The sequence below is a fragment of the Corylus avellana genome, chromosome ca4, assembly GCF_901000735.1.
Source record: "Corylus avellana chromosome ca4, CavTom2PMs-1.0".
Taxonomy (NCBI): Eukaryota; Viridiplantae; Streptophyta; class Magnoliopsida; order Fagales; family Betulaceae; genus Corylus; species Corylus avellana.
In genome coordinates, this window is record NC_081544.1 from 34,661,516 (window position 1) to 34,682,820 (window position 21,305).

At 36.6% G+C, this 21,305-nt stretch overlaps 2 protein-coding genes and 1 pseudogene across 2 annotated transcripts; 1 reads left to right on the forward strand and 2 right to left on the reverse strand.

Moving 5' to 3' along the window:
- Nucleotides 1-1,356: 1,356 nt before the first annotated feature.
- LOC132179694 (protein JINGUBANG) lies at nt 1,357-2,834 on the reverse strand. The gene has a single exon (XM_059592452.1). The coding sequence runs from the start codon at nt 2,832-2,834 to the stop codon at nt 1,512-1,514; it is 1,323 nt and encodes a 440-aa protein (XP_059448435.1). The 3' UTR covers nt 1,357-1,511.
- A 1,489-nt stretch (nt 2,835-4,323) lies between these two features.
- On the reverse strand, nt 4,324-7,943 carry LOC132178465 (ABC transporter B family member 15-like; annotated as a pseudogene).
- Nucleotides 7,944-12,550: 4,607 nt separating this feature from the next.
- On the forward strand, nt 12,551-14,247 carry LOC132177691 (vignain-like). Its single transcript, XM_059590118.1, has 3 exons — nt 12,551-13,641; nt 13,743-13,975; nt 14,068-14,247. Exons 1-3 carry the CDS (start codon nt 13,194-13,196, stop codon nt 14,227-14,229), a joined length of 843 nt encoding a protein of 280 aa, XP_059446101.1. The 5' UTR covers nt 12,551-13,193; the 3' UTR covers nt 14,230-14,247.
- Nucleotides 14,248-21,305: the final 7,058 nt, after the last annotated feature.

Below are 21,305 nucleotides of genomic sequence, written 5' to 3' on the forward strand. Positions count from 1 at the left end.
TTTATGTTAGAAAGACTGTTATATTTGATTTGATTTTTTTTTTTAATTACTACAATATATAGTATTTATAAACTTTTACGTGAATAAATTAATATTGATTATAATTCCTCAATGTTTTTGCATTTTTAATCCTTAGCTTGAATTAATTCTTTGTCTATTTGTCATAATTAGGGTAAGTACTGTCAACCATGGCGAAAAACCAACAGACTAAAACCACGCGAGTCCGATCCTATGTCCTGACTATGATTATTTTGGTGAATTTCCAACAAGAAAAAGGCTTGAAACTTTTTTCTGAGCGAAAAAGACTTGAAACTTATCAAATGGGTCACAAATTTTAGTAAATTGGATAGATTGGCATTGGCTCTAATTTTCTATTCCAATTACGCACAGTCGGTCTCAAGAGAGAGACTAGATTTTAATGGAGTCTACTTGTCCAAATGTTCGAGTATTTATTCAAACAAATGAGTCCGTAGATCGAACTTCTCTCAATCAATTGCTCAATTACAGAAATATCATGATCCAAATTGAAGACCAAACTAACTATATTTTTTTGGCAGTCGTGACAGCTAGACAAATTCAAGCATAGCATAAATAATTAGAGAAGAAAACTTAGCATAAATCTGCTATCTTTTATTTTCCATATAATTTTCCGACCACCAAATATTACTGCAAAAACAATATCCCATAATTTATTAGTATTGTTTTTCAAATTCCACCCATTTTGCAGTGGCACCCATTACCGCCTCCATGATCACACTCAAACGTTTTTTTTTTTTAAGCAATACAAAATATCACAGGGAAGGAGAGATCACCACACAACTCGAATTACCACTGAATTAGGTTGGACTAACAGCCCACAATAAGAAAAACCATAAATGAACATAAAACAAAGATTAAAAAATAAAGGGAAATTAAAATGCTTCACAATCCTTGAAGTTTTATCTTTTATTAAATCACTCCATATTTTAAATTATCAAATCATTTCCCAAAATTCTGATAGTTATAAATTGATTAATTACTTGGTAATTGTTCCGTTAACTTTTTAACGGTGATAAGTAATACATGACCACCAGATCACATCGTGTTCAATAAAAAGTAAACACGTGTACCCAAATGATCTAGTAAACTAATTTAACAAATACCACATTGGACACATTATATTTTAGATACATCATTCAGAACCTTAAAATAATATTAACGGTGATAAGTAATACATGACCACCGGATCACATTGTGTCTAATAAAAAGTAAACACGTGTCCAAATGATCTAGTAAACTAATTTAACAAATACCACACTAGACACATTACATTATAGATACATCATTAAGAACCTTAAAATAATATTATTCTTTACACTCATTTATCAAACTCATATTACACCGGTTGATATAACATATTTTAAGTGGTTGATCAACTACTTAAAATACTTAGATGTGACATGAGTTTGATAAATGAGTGTTAAGTATACCATTATTGAAAAATAAATAAATAAAGAATCCTCCTAATTGCATTATAGAACATGTGAGGTTGGACTGTTCAGATTTGAAACTGAGACCTGCCACACCTTAATCTCCCCGTCAAGAGTACCAGTAAAGACAGACACGACACCGTTTGATGTGCCTTCTGAAACCGCCGCCAACGACTTCACTGGCTTCCGGTGTCCCTCCAGTACAGACAAGCAACAGTACCTTGCATCTTGTCCCCGTTGCCAAATCCTGACCGTGCCATCAGCTGACCCGCTGAACAACAAATCAGAGACGTTGATCAAGCACAGTATTGCCTTACTGTGACCTCTCAACGCCCCTGTGACCACCATGTGGTTGGCACTGTCCTCTCTCTCCCACACCAGTATCGAACGGTCACACGCACCAGAAAACAGCACCGATCCGTCGTCGTTTAAGGCCAAGGCGTTCACAGCCGATTTGTGCTTTTCCAGCGTTGCTATCAACACGTGGCGCTTCTCACCAAACGGTTTGGCCCAAACCCGGATTCGCCTGTCAGCGGACCCAGTGTAAACGGTTCCGTCAACGGAGACCGCTACGGCGTTGACGGCGTCTTCGTGAGCTTTAACGGCCTCCACGCACCGGAGGTCAGAAGCCCGCCATACATTCAAGCTCTTATCCCACGAAACTGAATAGATCAAACCGTTGTTAACGGAGAGGTCTGTGACGGCGTCGCCGTGCTGGATCCAGAGCCGCTTCTTGTGACGACGAACGGTGACATAGTTCTTAGGAAGTACAAAACGGCGTAAGCGGTCGTTAATGGTGGGGAGAGTAGCTAACAGTTTGTGTCGTTTAGTGGGCGTTATCTGCCAGACTCGGATCTTACAGTCCTGGTGAGCAGTGAAGACTTTGCCGTCACAGAAAGTGACAGACTTGACAGAGCCGGAGGAGGAATCCTGACCGTTGAATGCGTCGAGATGCGCGGAGGTGGCGCTATCGTAGACGTTGACTTCGTGCGAGGAGGCTGCGTAGAGGAGATTACCATGGACCGCGAGGCAGGTGATCGGGAGGGACGGCCTGGGTTTAATGGACGCGACACAGAGCTGAAAGACTGAGAGGCTTAGGGTTTCTGGGGAGAGTTTCTGGAGGGAAGGGACAGATGGGAGGGTTTGGAGGGAGAGATGGGTTTGCAGGCTGTCACTGCTGGTGGCGGCGCTAGAGTTGCAAGATGACGAGTCGCCACTAGGAATGTCGGAGTAGGAGCCGCTTGTATCTGAAGGCAAGAGTTTCGGAGAGGGTGGCCGGTTTTTCGGGAATGGGATGATTGAGTCGTTTTCGGTGGTGGCACAGGAGGAAGAGGAACAGATGGCTAACCATGCGTGGAGCCTCATGCCGGCTTAGAGAGAGAGAGAGAGAGAACCTGTGTGGAAACTTGTGTGAGGGTATATAGAAAATTTGAAGAGTGGGGAGGCAAAAGAATGGTGCCACGTGGAGGGACATGTTGGGGAAAGAAGACAAGGACGATAATTCCGAGGCACTGGACGTACCAACGAGGTTTTGTTGGATGTCGATGTTCAGCTTGCGGCCAGACTCATGAAGGGGCAAAATTGTACTTTGGTAATTTTGTCCGTGTACATGCGTTACAGTAGAGCATGGTTGGCTATTGGGTAATGGCTTAGCTAGACCGCGTATCAGCCTGTTGGGCAACAACAGAAAAGATGGATTTCTCCGCTGGCTGAAATGGGCCCATTTGGTTTTTTGTTTTTGGCATTTCACAGAGGCGGTGGCGTCTTTGCTCTCGAAATTATGGGGACACTGTGGTAATCATATATGATAAACGGGAGTCAGATGAAGATGGTAACAATTATGTTGTTCGAGCTAAAAAAAAAAATGCAAAAAGAAAAAGTGGTACGCGGTTTCTGCATGGGGTGCAATCGCAAAAGCGTGAAATAGCTCGTCTGCTTGTGTGTTTTGTCTTCGAGTCTCTTTTGTGAATACTTTCTTCCCTTCATGCGCGCGTTATTTCTTATCCTCGCATGATCACATCCCATAAATGGAAAGAACTTATTAAGATCAGCTTTAGCCAGCAGGGAGTATAATTTGTCTGTGATCAGTCCAAAAGTCAGCCTTTTACAATGGATCCATTGCCAAATTCATGATCTAGGATTTTGTGCATTCTAGCATTACAAAAGCAACAAAACCAGGAAATTGTTCAAAATTTCTCAAAGCAATATTCTAATCGGTGAGCTCGATCTTCACGTGAATAGAGAATTTCATCATATGAGCAGAGTAGATAAACACACTGTACTTTTAAGTTAAATCAATATTATAAATTTTTTCATTCATTATAATTCAACGCTTACCACCTACTATTGAATCCCCCACCTACTTTCAAGCTCTCGAGATCAGAGTTTTCAAAAATAACTAATACGCTAGTTTTAGTGATTTTGTCGATGAGTATTTTGTCTATGAAGTAGTTTATTAAGAGAAAGAAAAATTATTTAGTATCAAAGAGTTATATTATTTTTTTTGTATTTTAAGCTTAAGTGTTTGTTTCCTATTCAAAGATGCAAAATACATCGTTTACACCATAACTTGGTTGAAGTTATTCTCAACTTATATATACTCTTGCAAAATACAAATGGAATTATGGCGATAATCAAATAGACTCTAAATGTGAGAAGTTACTATTTTAATTCATTAATAAAAGTGTGTTTAGTTTGAAAAAATAGTAATTTTAAATCGTCACTTTTTTTTTTTAACAAAGCTTACGTATGGGCATTGGTCATAGTACACTTGGCAAAGCTAGTTAGATGTGATGTTGTTATTATTTTAGACGGCACTTTAATCAGTTCGTATTGTATTAGAAGGAAGCAACAATTATGTTTCATTGTTTAGCTTGATATATTTTTTATGCCATCTCAGGGAGCGAACCATGTTGGCTTCAGTGGCTAGCCGTGCACAGATGGCTGCCCTTGTATTATCATCTCGATCAAACCATCCTATCTCAAAGGTTAGCAATTTCCCAAGCATCTTTTCTCGCACCCTCTTCGTTAAACTTTCTCCCATAATTGCGAAATTGTAATGTTGTAAGAGATTGGCAATGAAGCTGAGAACTGCTAGGATTAAGAAGATGCAGCAATAGAGTCTGATTTGTGATTTGATGACAGACTTGTCATTTATGAAGTAAACTGAGATAATTGTTCCCATGCAATAGGCTTGAATTGGGTGAATAGTTCCATAGCAAGCAGCCCCTAAACATCCGAGTAGAGATCGCTTCCACTCAGGTGCACTCATTTGTAGTAAACGCCATTGGGAAGCTGGAGGATAATCATCCTTTTTTAACTTTACATCATCATGGTACTCCAAGGGGTGCACTTGGAATGTGTGTGTGAGATCGATGGAAAATGCTGAGCTGATTGGATAGGCTGGGCTGCTTTGCCAGCTTGATCTCATACTGACTAATGGTGTTTGGGGAGTCCTAGTACCAATTTCTTTCGAATGATATGTATGGTCTCTTTGATGATAGGGACTACTGAAGCCTTCATTTTGCATGGCCGATTGCTGCAAATTCACCATTTTGCTATATGCCCCCGCCCCACCCTCTCCATTGTTCATGCGCATTAGCTCATCGTGAGAACCAGATTCAACCACGCTTCCTGATTGAAGAACCACTATCACATCAGCCCTCTGGATTGTGGAGAGGCGGTGGGCTACAATAATTGTTGTCCTTCCTTTTGAAGCCTGATCCAAGGCTCCCTGTACTATTCTTTCCGACCCTGCATCTAGAGCATTCGTGGATTCATCAAGCAAAAGGATTCTTGGGTCTCTGATCAAAGCTCTTGCTATGGCAATCCTTTGCTTTTGCCCTCCAGACAATTGAACTCCAAATTGCCCTACCTGATCAGATACAGGAAAAACTTTTCCAAGGTGAAATTCAGCATTAAAAACCAACTTGCAATTGGACTAATTAATTAAGGAGTAAGAAATTTTCGCTTACTTGACTGTCATATCCTTGGGGTAGTTCAATGATGAAGTCATGCGCATTTGCAGCCTTAGCTGCATGTATAACAAGATCCATTGGAGCTTCTTCCTTGCCAAACAGAATATTCTCTTTTATGGATGTAGCAAAGAGAATTGGCTCTTGGTTAACTAGTCCCATCTGGGACCTCAGCCATTTAAGCTGCAGTCTATTTATTTTGTGCTGATCAAGGAATATATCTCCTTTGACAGGGTCATAAAATCTCTCAAGCAAAGAAATGATTGTAGACTTGCCAGAACCACTGCCTCCTACAAGACCTACAGTCTTTCCAGCTCCCACCCTGAGATTGAGTCCTTGAAGTATTGTTGTATCAGGTCTTGATGGGTAGCTAAAGTAAAACCTCTTTAAATTCGATTTCTCCTCTCACATGTGATAGCGTTTTACCTTTTCCATCTGCAGAGTCTATAACTGGAATCCGCTCAATCATCTCAAGAATCCGGGTAGCCGCGGTTGTTGCCTCTAAGATGGAGGAGAGATTTGGGAGCACACTCATAATGGACCTGAAGATACAAGATTTAAGCTATGAGCTGTGACTGAAAAAAATCGAGGATGTGTAGGATTGTGTTAAGAAGCTTAAAAATGCTTTAAATACATTAAAAAAAATAAAAAATGTGCCAAGTAAAAATGTTTCCGTTTAGTAAAGAAAGCAGACTCTTCCCAAGCACAAAACTTGTCATTGTTTAATAATGAGAAAAATGATAGCAGTATGAAGCAAAGTAACTCACAATCCTCCCAATATTATACACAGTCCAGAAATGAAAACAACGCTCTCCTCTTTCAGTGACAAGAACACCGCCAACCCAAGCCTGGAAAGCCCAAACTGCATAAATTATCCCCATGCTCCCCATCAGCAATCCCTTTGCGAAACCTTGCTTTATGCCAAGCTCCATAGTTTTCAGGAGTGCAGAGTTGAATCTATTCAGTGTTTGATGCTCCCCTGCATATGAATAGACGGTGCGGATTGACGAGATTGCTTGTTCTGCAATCCCACCGGCAACCCCATAAGCATCCTTCATCTTTCTTCCCAGGTCCTTCAGTACCTTACCAAATCCAACTCCTGGAATGATAAACATGAGAGAGAGTGGAAGAGAGGCTACTGCAAGTCGCCATGAAAGCATGAATGCAAATACTATGTTAAAGATGAATGATGAGACGTGAGCCAGGCAGTTCGGTACCTACAGTTGAAGAAATATAGATGACGTTAACACAATAGCATAAGGAAGAAGAAGAAGAAAGAATATCTTAAAGAGTCAAAAACCTTCTCAGCTATGGTGTCTTGGATAAAATGGGCATCAGAAGAGAATGTAGAAACGACTTGGAAGGTGGAGGAAGAAGCAGCATTGTTGTCGAAGAAAGCAACTTCTTGCCTCAGGACTGCCTTTAAATATTCCTTTCGTATGCAATATGTTTGTCTCTCTGCAGTTCTCGTCCAACATAGTCCTTCTGTTGGGTGTTAATCGAGTATTTGTGCATCAAAAATCCATTCACTATTATTGTACTATATGATACTAAAAGCTCGGAAGAAGCTCTCATATGGCTCTTAGATAGATAGAAATGCCAAAATCTAGACTAGATACTTTCATTTTCTAGTACTTGCTCTCTTCTGGGGATCGAGTAAAGATCAAAAGGAAAAGACAAATGAATTTGGAATGTTCGGCTTTGTAGTCGTGCGATTTAAAAAATAACGTATTCTAAAGTGTTCAATTTAAAAATGCAATTGAAGTATTTGGAAAAATTGTAATTTAACCTTTAAAATTGTACGATTTTAAAAATGCACGCTGCGTATAATTGGAAAGTAAATATTTTTCTACATTCTCAAATCGTAAAGTTTTCACAATTTTATTTCAAATCGCACCTTTAGCCTTCCAAACATACTCAAAGAGCAGGTAAACAGAAATAACACATCGATGTAGATCAAGCCCCTAGAGTGCACGATGCAGCTTTAGAGCCTAACCAAAGCTAGATGATGGGAAAATGTTGTAAGTTGTGTCTTTTTTTTTTTCTTGGATCCATTTAGATCATTTGCATATTCAAAATGTTCCAAATTAATAAATTATCCCAACTATTCTTACCAAATAAAACAAAACAAGCAGAAACAAACAGATGAATCAAATTATTCTTACCAATGAAAGCCGATATCCCGACTCCAATGGCAACATAAAGCAGCCTGAGTGAGTACTGTAAGGAGGCATGCTTGTGAGTTAAGTACAACAGTAGAATCAAATCATATTCAAGAAAATTTCAGCAATATATAATCTGCCATCACAATGCATACCTTGTCAACAATGTCCATGGATAAAGCAAAACCAGATCCGCCATACTCATTGATCAAACCGCTAAGAACGAACATCGTGAGTGGGCTCATTGACCCATCACCAATGCAACCCAACGTCCCGAACAACATGAGCAGCTTGTCCACGCCATCAGCAAACCGAAGAATCCCACGTTTCTTCTCCATATCAATACACCTTCTGATGAAGCCTCGAAGCCTTCGTCTGCTCACCTATATATGAATCAAAATCAAACGCACTGTGACAACTGACAAGGTAAAACCTCTTATTAATTAATAAGGAGGCGGTAGCCACCACCGTTTGGTCGTTTCTTTTGTCTTTTACACACGTCTTTTGCCATAAGCTGTACTGCAGTAGCCACCGTGATTTTTAAACAATTCATTTTGCCAATTAAAAAAAATCCATATACATCAATCAAAAAGCACTGTACATCAGGTTCCACAGTCACCCAATTCATGACCTTCTAATGCCAAATGGGCCAATAAAAATGCGTGTCTTTAGCAAAGCCGGCACTTGTTTTGTTTTTGTCTAGTCACCGTCGTCTTAATTTGCCATGACGTGTATTCACAAATAGTATATATGGGATATTTCTTTAGCCATACAAATTGCAAACCAAGAATCTGGCCTCAAAGCATTCTCATAAGTAAACTCGATCTGCCACCAACCAGGATTGTCTAGCATAAAAAGCCAGCAACGTCAACTCTACGAGTGCACAGTTTATTGGGGACCGAAAACAAAAGGGTCACTGCTTCAATACCCACCTATCTTGGAGAGCTTAGAGGTGCGAGACTCACACCCCCACGCTTAACCCTTGGGACGGATGGCTCCCCACAAGTCTCTTCTCTATGAATTGCCCGAATTGCAGTACAAATTCGAACACTTCAATTATAGAAAATCTCAATACTCATTCTAGCTAATTCAAAAAGATTTGAGGGAAAACAATTTGAGCACTGGGACCAGTTGGAAATTAAAGTGACTTTAGAAATTCTATTATCCATTATTTACTGCCATACTAGGATCGAAGCTTTTTAGAATTTTTAAGAAGTCTACAAAATCGAATTGCTTAAATAAAAGAGTAAAGCTATAAACCAATATCTCATCAACATAACGAAAGATAAGTGAAGATAAAAGAACTTTAAATGATGTCGATCGATCCTATTTCTATTATTTAGAATTTGTTAGAGTTTCTCCAATCAATGCCATTGCCCATTCTGTTATGTACTAAATGGGCCACAATTAGAAGCTGGGCCATGGACTACTTGACACAATTCAATCTATTGGGTATCTTTGTTAATATATTCTAGAAGTTGTTTTTTATTTTTTATTTTGAAAAAAAAAAATTATTTTAATATGACAAAATAATTTTTGTATTTTGATGAGTGTTTGGATTGTTTCTAACATTGCTTGGCTCTTGGCTAATTTTTTTTTCTCAAAAAATGCATTTGAGAATTAAAAAAAAAATACAACTTAATTTGACATGGACTGATGGGCCACTATATGACACAGTCCAGCCCAAAAAAAAAAGGCCAGATTGCAACTGTAACCACGTGTTCGTCAGCGAAGCCGCATGCACTATGCGCAATCTATCTGCATTACAGCGTATACTCTCCCCGCGAACTCTCTCTCTCTCCCCAAATAATAATTCTGATGAACTTCTCAATTTTCAGCTAAATCTCTCGAAGCATAGAAGAACGCGGAGAAGAAGAAAATGGTGAAAGTGTCGACCTACTTCGCGATGACCTTTGGAGCCTTCCTATTCTGGGAATCCATGGATAAGCTTCACGTCTGGATCGCTCTCCACCAAGACGAAAAGGTTAAATGCCTTGAACTTTTTTTGTTCATTTTTACGCTATTTGTTACTTCTAATTAGAAACTTTTTGATTGGTTTAAACGCCCAATTTATTGGTCAAATGGAGAGAAAAACCATAGATATTATACTTTGCCATGTGCTCTGCTAGATCTATTGCTTTGTTGCATTCGTTCCTTTCTATAATGCTAATTGGATTTTTTTGGAAATACATAATTGGCTGCTTATAGCTATTTGTATTACTGCTGCAATGGATGGAAAAAGGTCCGTAGTACCAAAAGCACTTTTCGTGAGCAGTAATCTCCCCTTATTTTTGGAAAGCTAGTGGCTGCGTGTGAATTCCTTCATGGCAAGGGACGGCCTGTATTATTTAGAATAAACGGATAGCATTACTCTTTTTTTTTTTTAGGATAACTCTATGTCTATTGTAGAATTTTTAGAATCTTATGGTTCAGATTTTGTTGCTCAGCATACAACTTAGTGAGGTATAATGAATTAAGGAAAAATTAGGGATCATTTATATTACAACTTTAGAGATGTGGTAAATGTTGAGTTTGAAGTTTCTCTAGATTTATCCTAATTCGAATGCACACAATGTTCTACTGCATTAAGCACTTTATATGTTCATTTATTTTCTAATCACAGAATGAGAGATTGGAGAAGCAAGCAGAGATCAAGAGAGTCCGGGAGGAGTTATTGCAACAAGCCAAACATAGGGACCCTCTCGCTTGACTGTTGCGTTGTGCTGTGATGCCGGTGGCACTTTTCTCTTAAATTCCTGTTTTTTCTTGAATTTTTAAGTTGCAGAGTTGATAGAATTATAATAATCAAGTTATCTGTTTTAAGCTGATGACTGTGGCGTAAACAAATTATATTTTGCCTGTTTTATGAACCAAGACTTGTTCTTTCTCTCCGCATGTGTTGGAATGTGAAGTGAAGTTGGTTTTAATCTGATGAGTGCATCTTCTATGAGTTCATTTTAACATAATAGAGGCAGTAATTTAATAACATTCATGGTGTTTGTACTTCTAAAATTGGGAGCACCGCATTTTTCTTGTTGAATATTGTAGATGTAAATTGTGAACCTAGCTTGCGCTTTTTGTGATTTGTGCTTGGAAATTGTCATGTTCGGTGTAAAACAACTGTCTAGAATTTAAGATGGTTGTGTGTGCATTATTTTCAAGTAGTCTGTTATATGTTCACCAAAGCATATTCTAGAAGTTTAACCAAAGAATTGGAGGTAATAAAAGTGATTCATTCTCCATGAATATGATATCTATGTAGTATGATGTATGGAATATATGGCAATGGTGAAGTGTTAGAGTATTTCTATTGATTGATCATTCAACCACAAAACTTTGCAAAATAATAGCCACTTAAAAAAAAATTTAAATGATAATATATTTATTTTGATGCATAGAATGTTTAGATCTTTGATGTGCAGCCTCATCTTTTTGTTTGGACTAGGAGATGCTTTCTTAGCACTAGTGGATTCATTTTATCAACTCCGTATAGTTCCTGGCTCTGCAGTAACTCTCTTCCAAGGCTGTCAATAAGATTTTTTTCTTTTATAAGTAAAGATAATTGTATCAATGGAAAACCAGAGGGGGTAACTTGGTTGTATGTAAAAGTATCCTTCCTAAGTCACAATCACAAATACAATGAAGCCAAAAAAATCTAGAATATGGAGATTACTCGACTTACAACTGGCCTAAAAGAGTTGTAGATCTAGCATTTTTCTATTTGATGGACTACTGTCTAGTGAAATAAAAATAAAAAATAAAAAATAAAAAATAAAAAATAAAAAAGTTGGGTTGAGGTAAATCAAAACTTAAGTGGGAGAGTAAGAATGTTAAGATCAGAATCTACTCAAGATTAGACCTAGGTTATAATTTTGTTCAAGACTTAGCAGGAAATCTCTATTCCTTAAGATTTTTCCGTAGGTTTCTCTGCAACCCGCCTGTTCCCTCCATCCAGAGCGTTTAAACAAAACTCTGCCTTAATGATCTCATGCATCCTGAAAGCAAATCATTCAAAAATATCTTGTTAGAAGATTTCCTTGACATCAGCGATATAACTCATTTCCATGCTATTCAGTAGATGCCCATTGGTTGTAAGTTCAATATCTTTCCCAGAAGAATTGGCAGGATGACAAAGGCGGAGGCTCTCAAAGTTCTGTTACAGCCATTATGTTTCCTGGGTATCATGTTATTGCAAGTTCTTATGTTTCCTTTTCATGAGTAGCATGTTCTGTCATGTGATTATGTGGAACTGTTTTACTCTACTCTATTATGCAAGCTAAGAATTAAAAGAATAAAATATGTATCGGTGATACCATATCTCTACAACTGCCTTGTTCTGTGTAAATTTAACTGTTTCTTCGCAGAAACTTATTTGTTGTATTCTGAAATTGCAATTGAAGTAGAGGTTTCCGGCGAATTGGAAAGGGTAAGGCATTTTTATACCATTCACATGAAATAGAGCTCTAAGTGCTGAAGATACCCTGAGATTTAAGATTTTTTTTTTTTTGATAAGTAAACCCGAATATAAATACCCTGAGATTTAAGATTATATATTCTTCTCATGAGAAGGCAATTTTTCATCAGCTGCTGTTTGTAGATCCGTTTTCTTGTCCTAACTCCCTTGGGATGGCCGCAAGCCACCCCATAAGGGTTGGGGGTGGCTTTCCGGCCACCCCTTCAAAATTTTTATTATTTTTTTAGATTTAATTTTTAAATTAAATTAATAAAAAATTAATATGCTGTCATGGCAAAACGATGTGTTTAAATGGGAATGACGTCCGTTAAAACTTTGGGAAAAACGGTGCGTTTCAATGGGAATGACGTTCGTTAAACCTTTGGGAAAAAATCTAACAGTAGGGATGTTGCATTTTCGATTGACCAAATGAGTAAAAATTCAAAAAAAAAAAAATTAAAAAAAAAAACTGAGAGATTTTACAGTTTTGACATGTTGACTCAGGGATTTATAATATATTTACTCTAAATTAAATGAATCAGATTAAAGTTAACCTATGCATTCTTATATTTATGTCTCAAGACAATTCAAATCCTAATATAGAAACACAAATTATCAACCTTAATGGAATCACAGATACAAAATGATGGGCTGCTGTGTGTTGGCTAGGCCGCGCTGCCTGCCTAAGCGATTCTCTAATGCAATGATTAGGGAAATTTGGATAATTTGGTTTTTATCAAAAGCATGCCATATTTCCGTCGATGTGTGGGTTTTGATCTCATTCATATCGAAAAGCAGTAATTTGGGTGAACAGATTTCAATCCGTTTAGCAACCTTCTGAAAAAGTTTTCAGTTTTGAGCAAAAGACAGGGCAGTTTTGCGCATTTTTATCTCCTCACTTGCAAGAAATCGTGTCTTGAGGCCTCTAACAACATAGTCACACCTCACCTTCTACAAGCAAGTTAACCAAGATAACGCAGTTCCAAATAAATACAAATCCACCTCTAAAAAGAACCATCTTTTCCCCATATTTTCTGGTTAAAGCTCTAAAGAGCAGGAACCTGACCGGTATTTGCATTTGTATATAAGGTCGTGGTTCCATTGCTAGACCATATCAAACAGCTTCATCCACATCATGGATCTGGGGAATTTTTTATTGGTTGCTCTTTCATTAGCTCTACTTTTGGGGATTGCCAAGAGCTTTGACTTCCAGGAGGAGGACTTGGCTTCGGAAGAGAGACTCTGGGACTTGTATGAGAGGTGGAGCAGCCACCACACCGTCTCTCGGGACCTGCAGGAGAAGCATAAGCGTTTCAATGTGTTCAAGGAGAATGTGGGGCATGTTCACAAGGTGAACAATATGAATAAGCCGTACAAGCTGAAACTGAGTAAGTTTGCGGATATGACCAACCATGAGTTTGCAAGCTCCTATGCCGGCTCAAAGGTCGGCCACTACAGGATGTTCCGAGGCCGCTGGAGAGGGACCGGCGGTTTCATGCATGAGAACACCGGCAATCTTCCATCCTCTGTTGATTGGAGGAAACGAGGAGCAGTCACCGGTATCAAGGACCAAGGCAAATGTGGTAAGTTAAAAAAGTTGTGGCTATGTGTTCGTGTATTTTCACTATATATTTGTCATGAGATGCTAAGATAATCTGTCAAAATTATTGTTGATGTTTTATAGGTAGCTGCTGGGCATTTTCAAGTGTAGTTGCAGTGGAGGGCATCAACAAGATCAAAACAAATGAGTTAGTGTCCCTTTCTGAGCAAGAGCTGGTTGATTGTGATGCTGAAAACCAAGGCTGTAATGGAGGATTGATGGAAAATGCATTTGAATTCATTAAGCAAAATGGTGGATTGACAGCAGAGAAGAATTACCCCTACCAAGCCCTAGATGGGTCATGTGACTCATCCAAGGTGAAAAATGATCTATTAAACTTTTATGCATGTAAAAAAAAAAGTATATATATATATATATATGAGTTTCTACTTCTGTTCTTGCTTTGCAGATGAATTCTCCTATGGTGCAAATTGATGGATATCAAAGTGTGCCGGAAAATGATGAAAATGCCTTGATGAAAGCTGTTGCAAGCCAACCTGTATCAGTTGCAATTGATGCTGGTGGCAAGGATTTGCAATTCTACTCAGAGGCAAGTCTATTACAATATTAATTAAATTATTGAATGCACTCTTTCTTACCCACTTAAATTTTTTAAATAAGTAATAATTAATTAACATATTATTAAAGCAAATGTCTATTCATCGTCCATTTCAATTACAAATATAGGGTTTACAAATTAATATAACATTATTCATTACCAAATTGACGACATTAAATGGGATTGCTTTGGCATCAATATATACATAATTACGAATGAAATGGAATTCGAGTGCAGGGAGTATTCACTGGAGATTGTGGCACAGAGTTGAATCACGGGGTGGCGATTGTGGGTTATGGAGCAACTCAGGATGATACAAATTATTGGATAGTGAAGAACTCCTGGGGAGCCGAATGGGGAGAGAAGGGTTACTTCAGGATGCAACGTGGGGTTGATGCAGAAGAGGGACTCTGTGGTGTAGCCATGGAGGCCTCTTACCCCATCAAAAATTCCTCAACCAACACCCAAAGAACCTCCTTCAAGGATGAACTTTAAGCCTCATAAATTCATATTTAAGTAGATTCTGTAGCCTAGCTACTTAGTAAAAGCTTGTGGTTTGGTTTGTTTGTCACAGGAAAACCATAAATCTGTCTCGTTTATTTGGTGCTTATGCCAGGAGAGAATATTATAATTAATGTATTTGTTTGAATTACAATAAAAGCTTGCTTCATCCTGCATATTTGAAACTAGCTTACTTAAGAATTAATTTGTTAAAGTATTAATTAAATAATTAACTTTATTTATTTATTTCTGGTGCATACTTTTAAAATAATTAATAATTTAACAATTTGGTGTGGCAACAAAGGCAAATACAAAGAGGTCCAGTCATATCACATTTACACTTTTGTTTCTACCAAAATTAGCATTTGATGGACCTAATGGGTGCTCTGCTCCAGCTAGGTCCATGACTACATGCATAAACTTACACTCACCAAGAAAGAATCCTATGAAAAACAAAAGTATGAGACACATATAATGTAAAAGTGCTACTAGCTCTTTGAGAGTACCTGTACCTAGTAATTGACGAATTAACATGTGGTGCAATATTCATGTCCCATTGCAGTACAATAAGGCAGGGATATGGCCATGGGAGTGCAAAAGAGCGCGTCATCTGTTGTCTGAACACTTGTCTGAACAGATAGAGGGTCTGTTTGGAATTGCGTTTAAGGGGCTTAAAATTGCTTTTAATACTCAAAAAATTATTTTGAAGAAAAAAAGTACTTGTTTAGAAAAAAAAAACATTAAAAGCACTTTTAAGGTTCCAAAAAAACCTAAAAATGGTTAAAACGTACTTTTGGCAAAAGCTTAAAAATGAAGTTTTTGTCCAAAAATTCTTTTCGACTTAAAAGCTCAAACACAATCCCAATCCGAATCAACCTTTTTGCGCTCAAATATCCCAACCAAAGCTACCACTCCATTGCACAAAAATATTGCATGGATCTCCTTCCCCATGACTCCTTGTTAATGTAGACGGTAAACCTAGGAGGTCCTGCCAATGTTGGGTACAAGATTAATACTTTCACAGGACTAGCCTTTAAAGAGAGGAAATTTGGATCATCCAGTTTAAGCCCAAATGGCCCATCAAGCTTTAGCTGGGTCTTAATTCTGTGTGTATAAGCTGGGCTACTGTTGGGCTCAGGATCATTCGGCCACTGGATATGCATTGGGCCATTGCAACCCTTAAGAGGTGCCTGCCAAATCAGCATGGTATCCTCGGATTTGTAGGGCAACTCCACGGTGGCAGTCAAATTTATTTGACGGCTTCGTAGTGGCTTCCCGATGTACATGGTAATTGGTAACCACCATAGTGGCCACGGATCTGTCAAGTGGCCCTGTCTCTCACAAATAAAGGTTGGTGGCCACTACTGTAGAGAGCAGCCTCTAGCAGACCCTCTTTTCTTTTTTCTTTTTTTCTTTTTTTAATATTTTGTAAACGCTTATCAAATTTTTAAAAAAAAATTTAGAAATACTTTTTAATTTACCACATGAGTTTTTTTTTTTTCTTACATGTCTACACAAGAAGAGGAAAAACATTCAAATTAATGATTTTCGCTTTATTAAGCGTGATTTCAGTCAATTAAACTACTTCTTGATAACACCACATGAAATTTTTTTCCTTTTTTTTGTTTTTTTTTTTTCGTTTTATTAGGTGTGATCCCAATCAATTAAGCTACTCCTTAAAAATACCACATGGGTTCCCCTTTGTAAACTTCATAAACAACTTCTTTTTTTTTTGTTCAACTTTTACTTTTAAAAAAAAACCCTTTTCAAAATCTAAAATCAAAAATACTTTTTGAAAACTTTACCGATCATGGCTCAATTCATACCTAAAAAATACTTTGTTGTCAACGTTTATCAAATACATTGTCAACTTAGTGAGAAAAAAAAAATCTCCTTTTATTGTTCTCTAAAACAACTTTTCAAAACCCAAAAAACTGAAAAACATTCCTGAATGGGCCTTTTAAAGTTTTTACTTTTTTTTTTAGAACTCAAATGAATTATAAAATAAAATAAAAAATAAAAAAACCCACTAAATCCCATGACCATCTCATTATTTGCTAATCAAATTACTAATAATTCAAACAATAAATATGAAAAAAAAAATTTATAAGACCAGCTAATGATCAAACCATTCAAAATTTACTTTAACAGATAAGTACTTAAAGTAATTATTTCATATTTGTTGTTCTAGATTGAATAACAAAGTTGTCATAAATCTCTATGAAAAAATTATTTTTTAAAATTTTCTCTAAAGGATGATGATGAAGAAGATTGAAGATCATAAAGTGAAAAAGAAAGTTGATTAAAATAGAAGTACATCTCAAAAGAAGACAAGCAGCCGTACAAATGGTTTTTCCAAAGTTCTCCCCTATTCAAGAATGTTAAAATCTTTTGGATTATTTCTCTTTTTTATTGGGTTCCAAAACAATGCTGCTAATTATTTTAAGGAGATGAGTCCAAGTGGCCAACCGTGTGGCCTAGATTAGCTCAAAAAGAACACGCATGCCACAGTTTCCATGGTGGGCCGAGCAGCTGCTCCCACCCCTCATTTTTGACCACTCAAGGATCTTTCCCTGTTCCCAGTCAAACGAAATTCCTAAACACCCTAAACAACTACAATAACCACACAAAAACCTAAGTACCTCCCAATACAAATATTTTATATCCAAAAAACATCTTCAAGGAATATAAAACACAACCCAACACTTGCGAAACGACAAAGAATCCCGTTAATGCAAGATTTGTTAGGGTTGATGGTTATGGGCATTCATTAGGAGTTGTCGGTGAGTTTTGCTGTTGCTAGTGTTTCATATCCTTATTTTCGTATCTTTGTCGGCCTCAATCGTGATGCGATTTATTGTCATAGGCATCAACCATGTAACACGTTTTTTTTCTCCGAATAGGAAGATATTCAATTAATTATATTTAAATAATATTTTTGTCTATTTTATTTTTTTAATGTAACAAAAAAAATTTATAAATAATTTTATCTCTCTAAAATATATTAACCGAATATAGAATACTCTCCATTTCATTTCCGCATATACATAGCCTCCATGGACAATTACTTGCTTGGCCTGTTTTCCTGTGAACCAATCCCTAGCTAGAGCATCCAATGATGGTCTAATCTACACACGACTTGTCTAAACTTAATTTAATCCAACGAGAGTTTTTACTCCTTTCATATATAAGCTACCTTTAATTTTTACATGCATTAATAATGCACGGGAAAAAACATATATTAATTTAGTAGATTGAATTAAAAAAAATTTCAACCTAATTTAGAGAATAAGAACTTTATCTATCATTCAAATTCAATGTAATAATCTGAAGAGAACCAATAATTACATATTTTCTATCGTCATGCTAATGCATTGTGGGAATTTAATTTTGCGAGAATCAATTATAGTATGTGATAACCTAAATCTAAACTATTAGTGTTTTTATTATAAATTGCCGTGATAATCAATATAACACTTGACCAATTTAGTCACTAAAATGCAGGTTAACACATTGCATTAATCCACTTAGTACTTAACATGTTAGACAAATTGATGTGTTGGTTCATAAAATACTTGCTGTATTTTTTGCTAAAAATGTAAATTGCGATGGTCACCTAATTTGTAAGAGAATTGTAATACGTACGTTTCTCACATAATACAAGGAGCACGTGTGATCTGTAATAAATTTTCACCCAAGCAATTTGTATGAAATCTTTGTTCATACTGTTATACCAGCAGTACATCCTGTTTCCCAGTACAGGCTTACAGCTGAGGTTTATCTCTTACGAACTACTAGAGGCATATAGATATTTAGAGTAACGCGGGAATTGCGAAATGTGACTAGCTAGGTTGTCGTCCCACATGTTGATTTTGTGTATCTTCGTTTTTGTATTGATCATGTATGGGAGAGGACTTGTATTTGTCCTGCATGAATTGGTCATACACAGCAACGTCTGTCAGCATTGACACCAACCATACGAGGTTTGAGTTGGGCAAAACCAACATTACCAAAGACCTGGATGCCAGTATCCATCAATGACATGGCAGTAATCAGGTGGCCCACGTGTCAAAACCCCAGAGCATCAGGGAAAAAGGAAAAAAATGAAAAGATGCAGGACGCTGACAGATCAGGATGAGCTACAGAAGGGAGCATTAAAAGGGTAGTGAGAGAGAGAGAGAGAGGTGTGGAGGGTGGTGTGGTGGGAGAGGGAGAGGAGGCTGACCTTTCTCCCAAGGACACAGAGTGTGACAAACAAAAAGAGTTGTAGTGCTGTATGGTGTGAGGTGGATGAGCAAGAAAAAGTGACTCTGCCTCTGCCAAAGGGAGGAATAGAGGGGGAGGTTTTAGCCTTTAGGTTCTGCTTCTGCACCCATGGGAGTACGGATTCAGAGTCAAACCCTCTACATCCACATGTATTGCCACATCAGTACATTGTCCTACGTGGCATGAGATTCTTACTTGTCAGCAATTCACATGCCCTTCTATTCTTTCTCTCTCTCTCTCTCTCTCTTGGGTAATTTCTCGGAATTCCACTCCAGGCTCCAGCCATAAAATCTATACTGAATCCTTTTAATGATCATATTAAATTCTCTCTTCTTTTTTTTTTTTTTTAATGATTTCAATAGTAACCATAGGACATATACTCGTACAGTTCAAACACTACCGTTTGGTATGCATAATAAACCATTGGAATAGATCCGTTATTATTAAGAAAAAGTCTTCGAAGAATGACATGAGTTTGTCTTCTTTCATTTTCTTTTCAAGGGTGACCAGCTACCCTAACAAAAGAATGTACGTAGGGAGAGGCATTTGGTGTAGTTCCACAATTTGTAGTGTTATTGGGGCGGTCGTGACTGCCCCATGGCTCAAGGATGATCACAATCATCTTTCAAGCTTCGTTGGAGTGGCCACAACTATTCTCTGTCAGGGTACCCTTCTTAAAACAATTTTGATTTTTTTTTTAAATGCAAAAATATTATTATTATAAATATAAAAGATAATTTATAATTGGAAAGTGCTCTATATTTTTATTTTTATTTTTTGGTAAGAGAAAGTGCTCTATATTCGAAGCACATGGTCGATTACTATTATCTTGAAAACCATAAACACCGAATCTAGTATTCAGCGAGAGATAAATGCTATCATATATTTAAGTAAATATTGTTAGTTTGTTACTCAAAATAGTAAATTTTTTAAAAATAAAATTTTCTGATTTTTACTATTTTAACTTTGGATATTTTTGCTATAATTATCTCCCCCCAATGAAAAAAAAAAAAAAAAAAAAAAGAAGCAATAATTGCAAGTTCTAATCGTTTGATTTGATATAGATATTTGAACATGCAAAAGTCAAAGTGTTATTATTATTATTATTATTATTTAAAAAAAAATCATGTCAGATTTTTTTGATAAAAGATAAAAAGTATAAAATTTTGATAAATCATAACAAAAAACTATAAAATTATAAAATCATAAATACAATAAGAAAATTCTTACAATCAAGTATTATTTATGATTCTAGCTTCCGTTAACCCATGTACAATTACAGTTATAAAATTAATATGCTCCAGACATACTAAATTTAAAATATGGGTAACCCAAATTTTCAAACTATATTTTTCGGCCTTGAGAGATAATCTCAAACACCAATTTACTCCTCGGTCTAAAGATCAGAAAAACAACTTACGTCTTTGACCAAAAGACCAGCACAAAAATAACAAAAAATAAATAAATAAATAAATCCCCAAGACAAGTATTATTAAAAAGTAAACTAATATTGGCACATACACACATGCAAACTCTTTAATATTCGAGTTTTGATGTACTTAATTATTTCTCCAAAGTCAAAACTTTTTCTATAGGAGTATTGCTATAATAATAATAATATAAACAATAGATTAAGCTTGGTTAATCTTGTCTAAAATATATTATCAATATGAAGAATACATTAATTAATATTATGATTTATTCATTGCTCCCGTAAATTAATGGAAGTCGCTCAGGCCTCAAGATATATATATAGATATATACTTTGATCTTAATCCGCAAATATATACACTTATAATAATAAACTCAAAAACCTGCCCATATATGTTTATATTTTTATCACAAAAGGAGAACCTACAGTCGTCACAATATAAATGACATGGGAATAAGCATCATCTGTTGTTAACTGTTTATTGTAACGGTAAATTTCTTGCATACAAATTTGGAATTTTCCGATCCAATTATGCTAATGACAATAAATCACATAATTAAAGAGAGAAAAATAAAACCGAATTTGGATATTACATATAATCCATAGTTTCCTATAAAAAGTATATACATACGTGATAGGTCGAACCTGCCAAGAACAATGCAAGTTAGCCTAAAAGCGAGAAAGTGACGTGCAAGCACTGGATGCCAGCCACCTGCAGCCTGCCCATATATCGGCCAAAGAGGTGGCTCCTCTTTATCCAATGGTTCCTTCATCGCCCTCATCTTCGAGAGTTTACACACAAAATATCGAGAAAAAATTCTCTCATCAAAGGGAATTAAAGAATCTTCAACATTTCCAGTGTATATATACATATTAAAACAAAATTCAA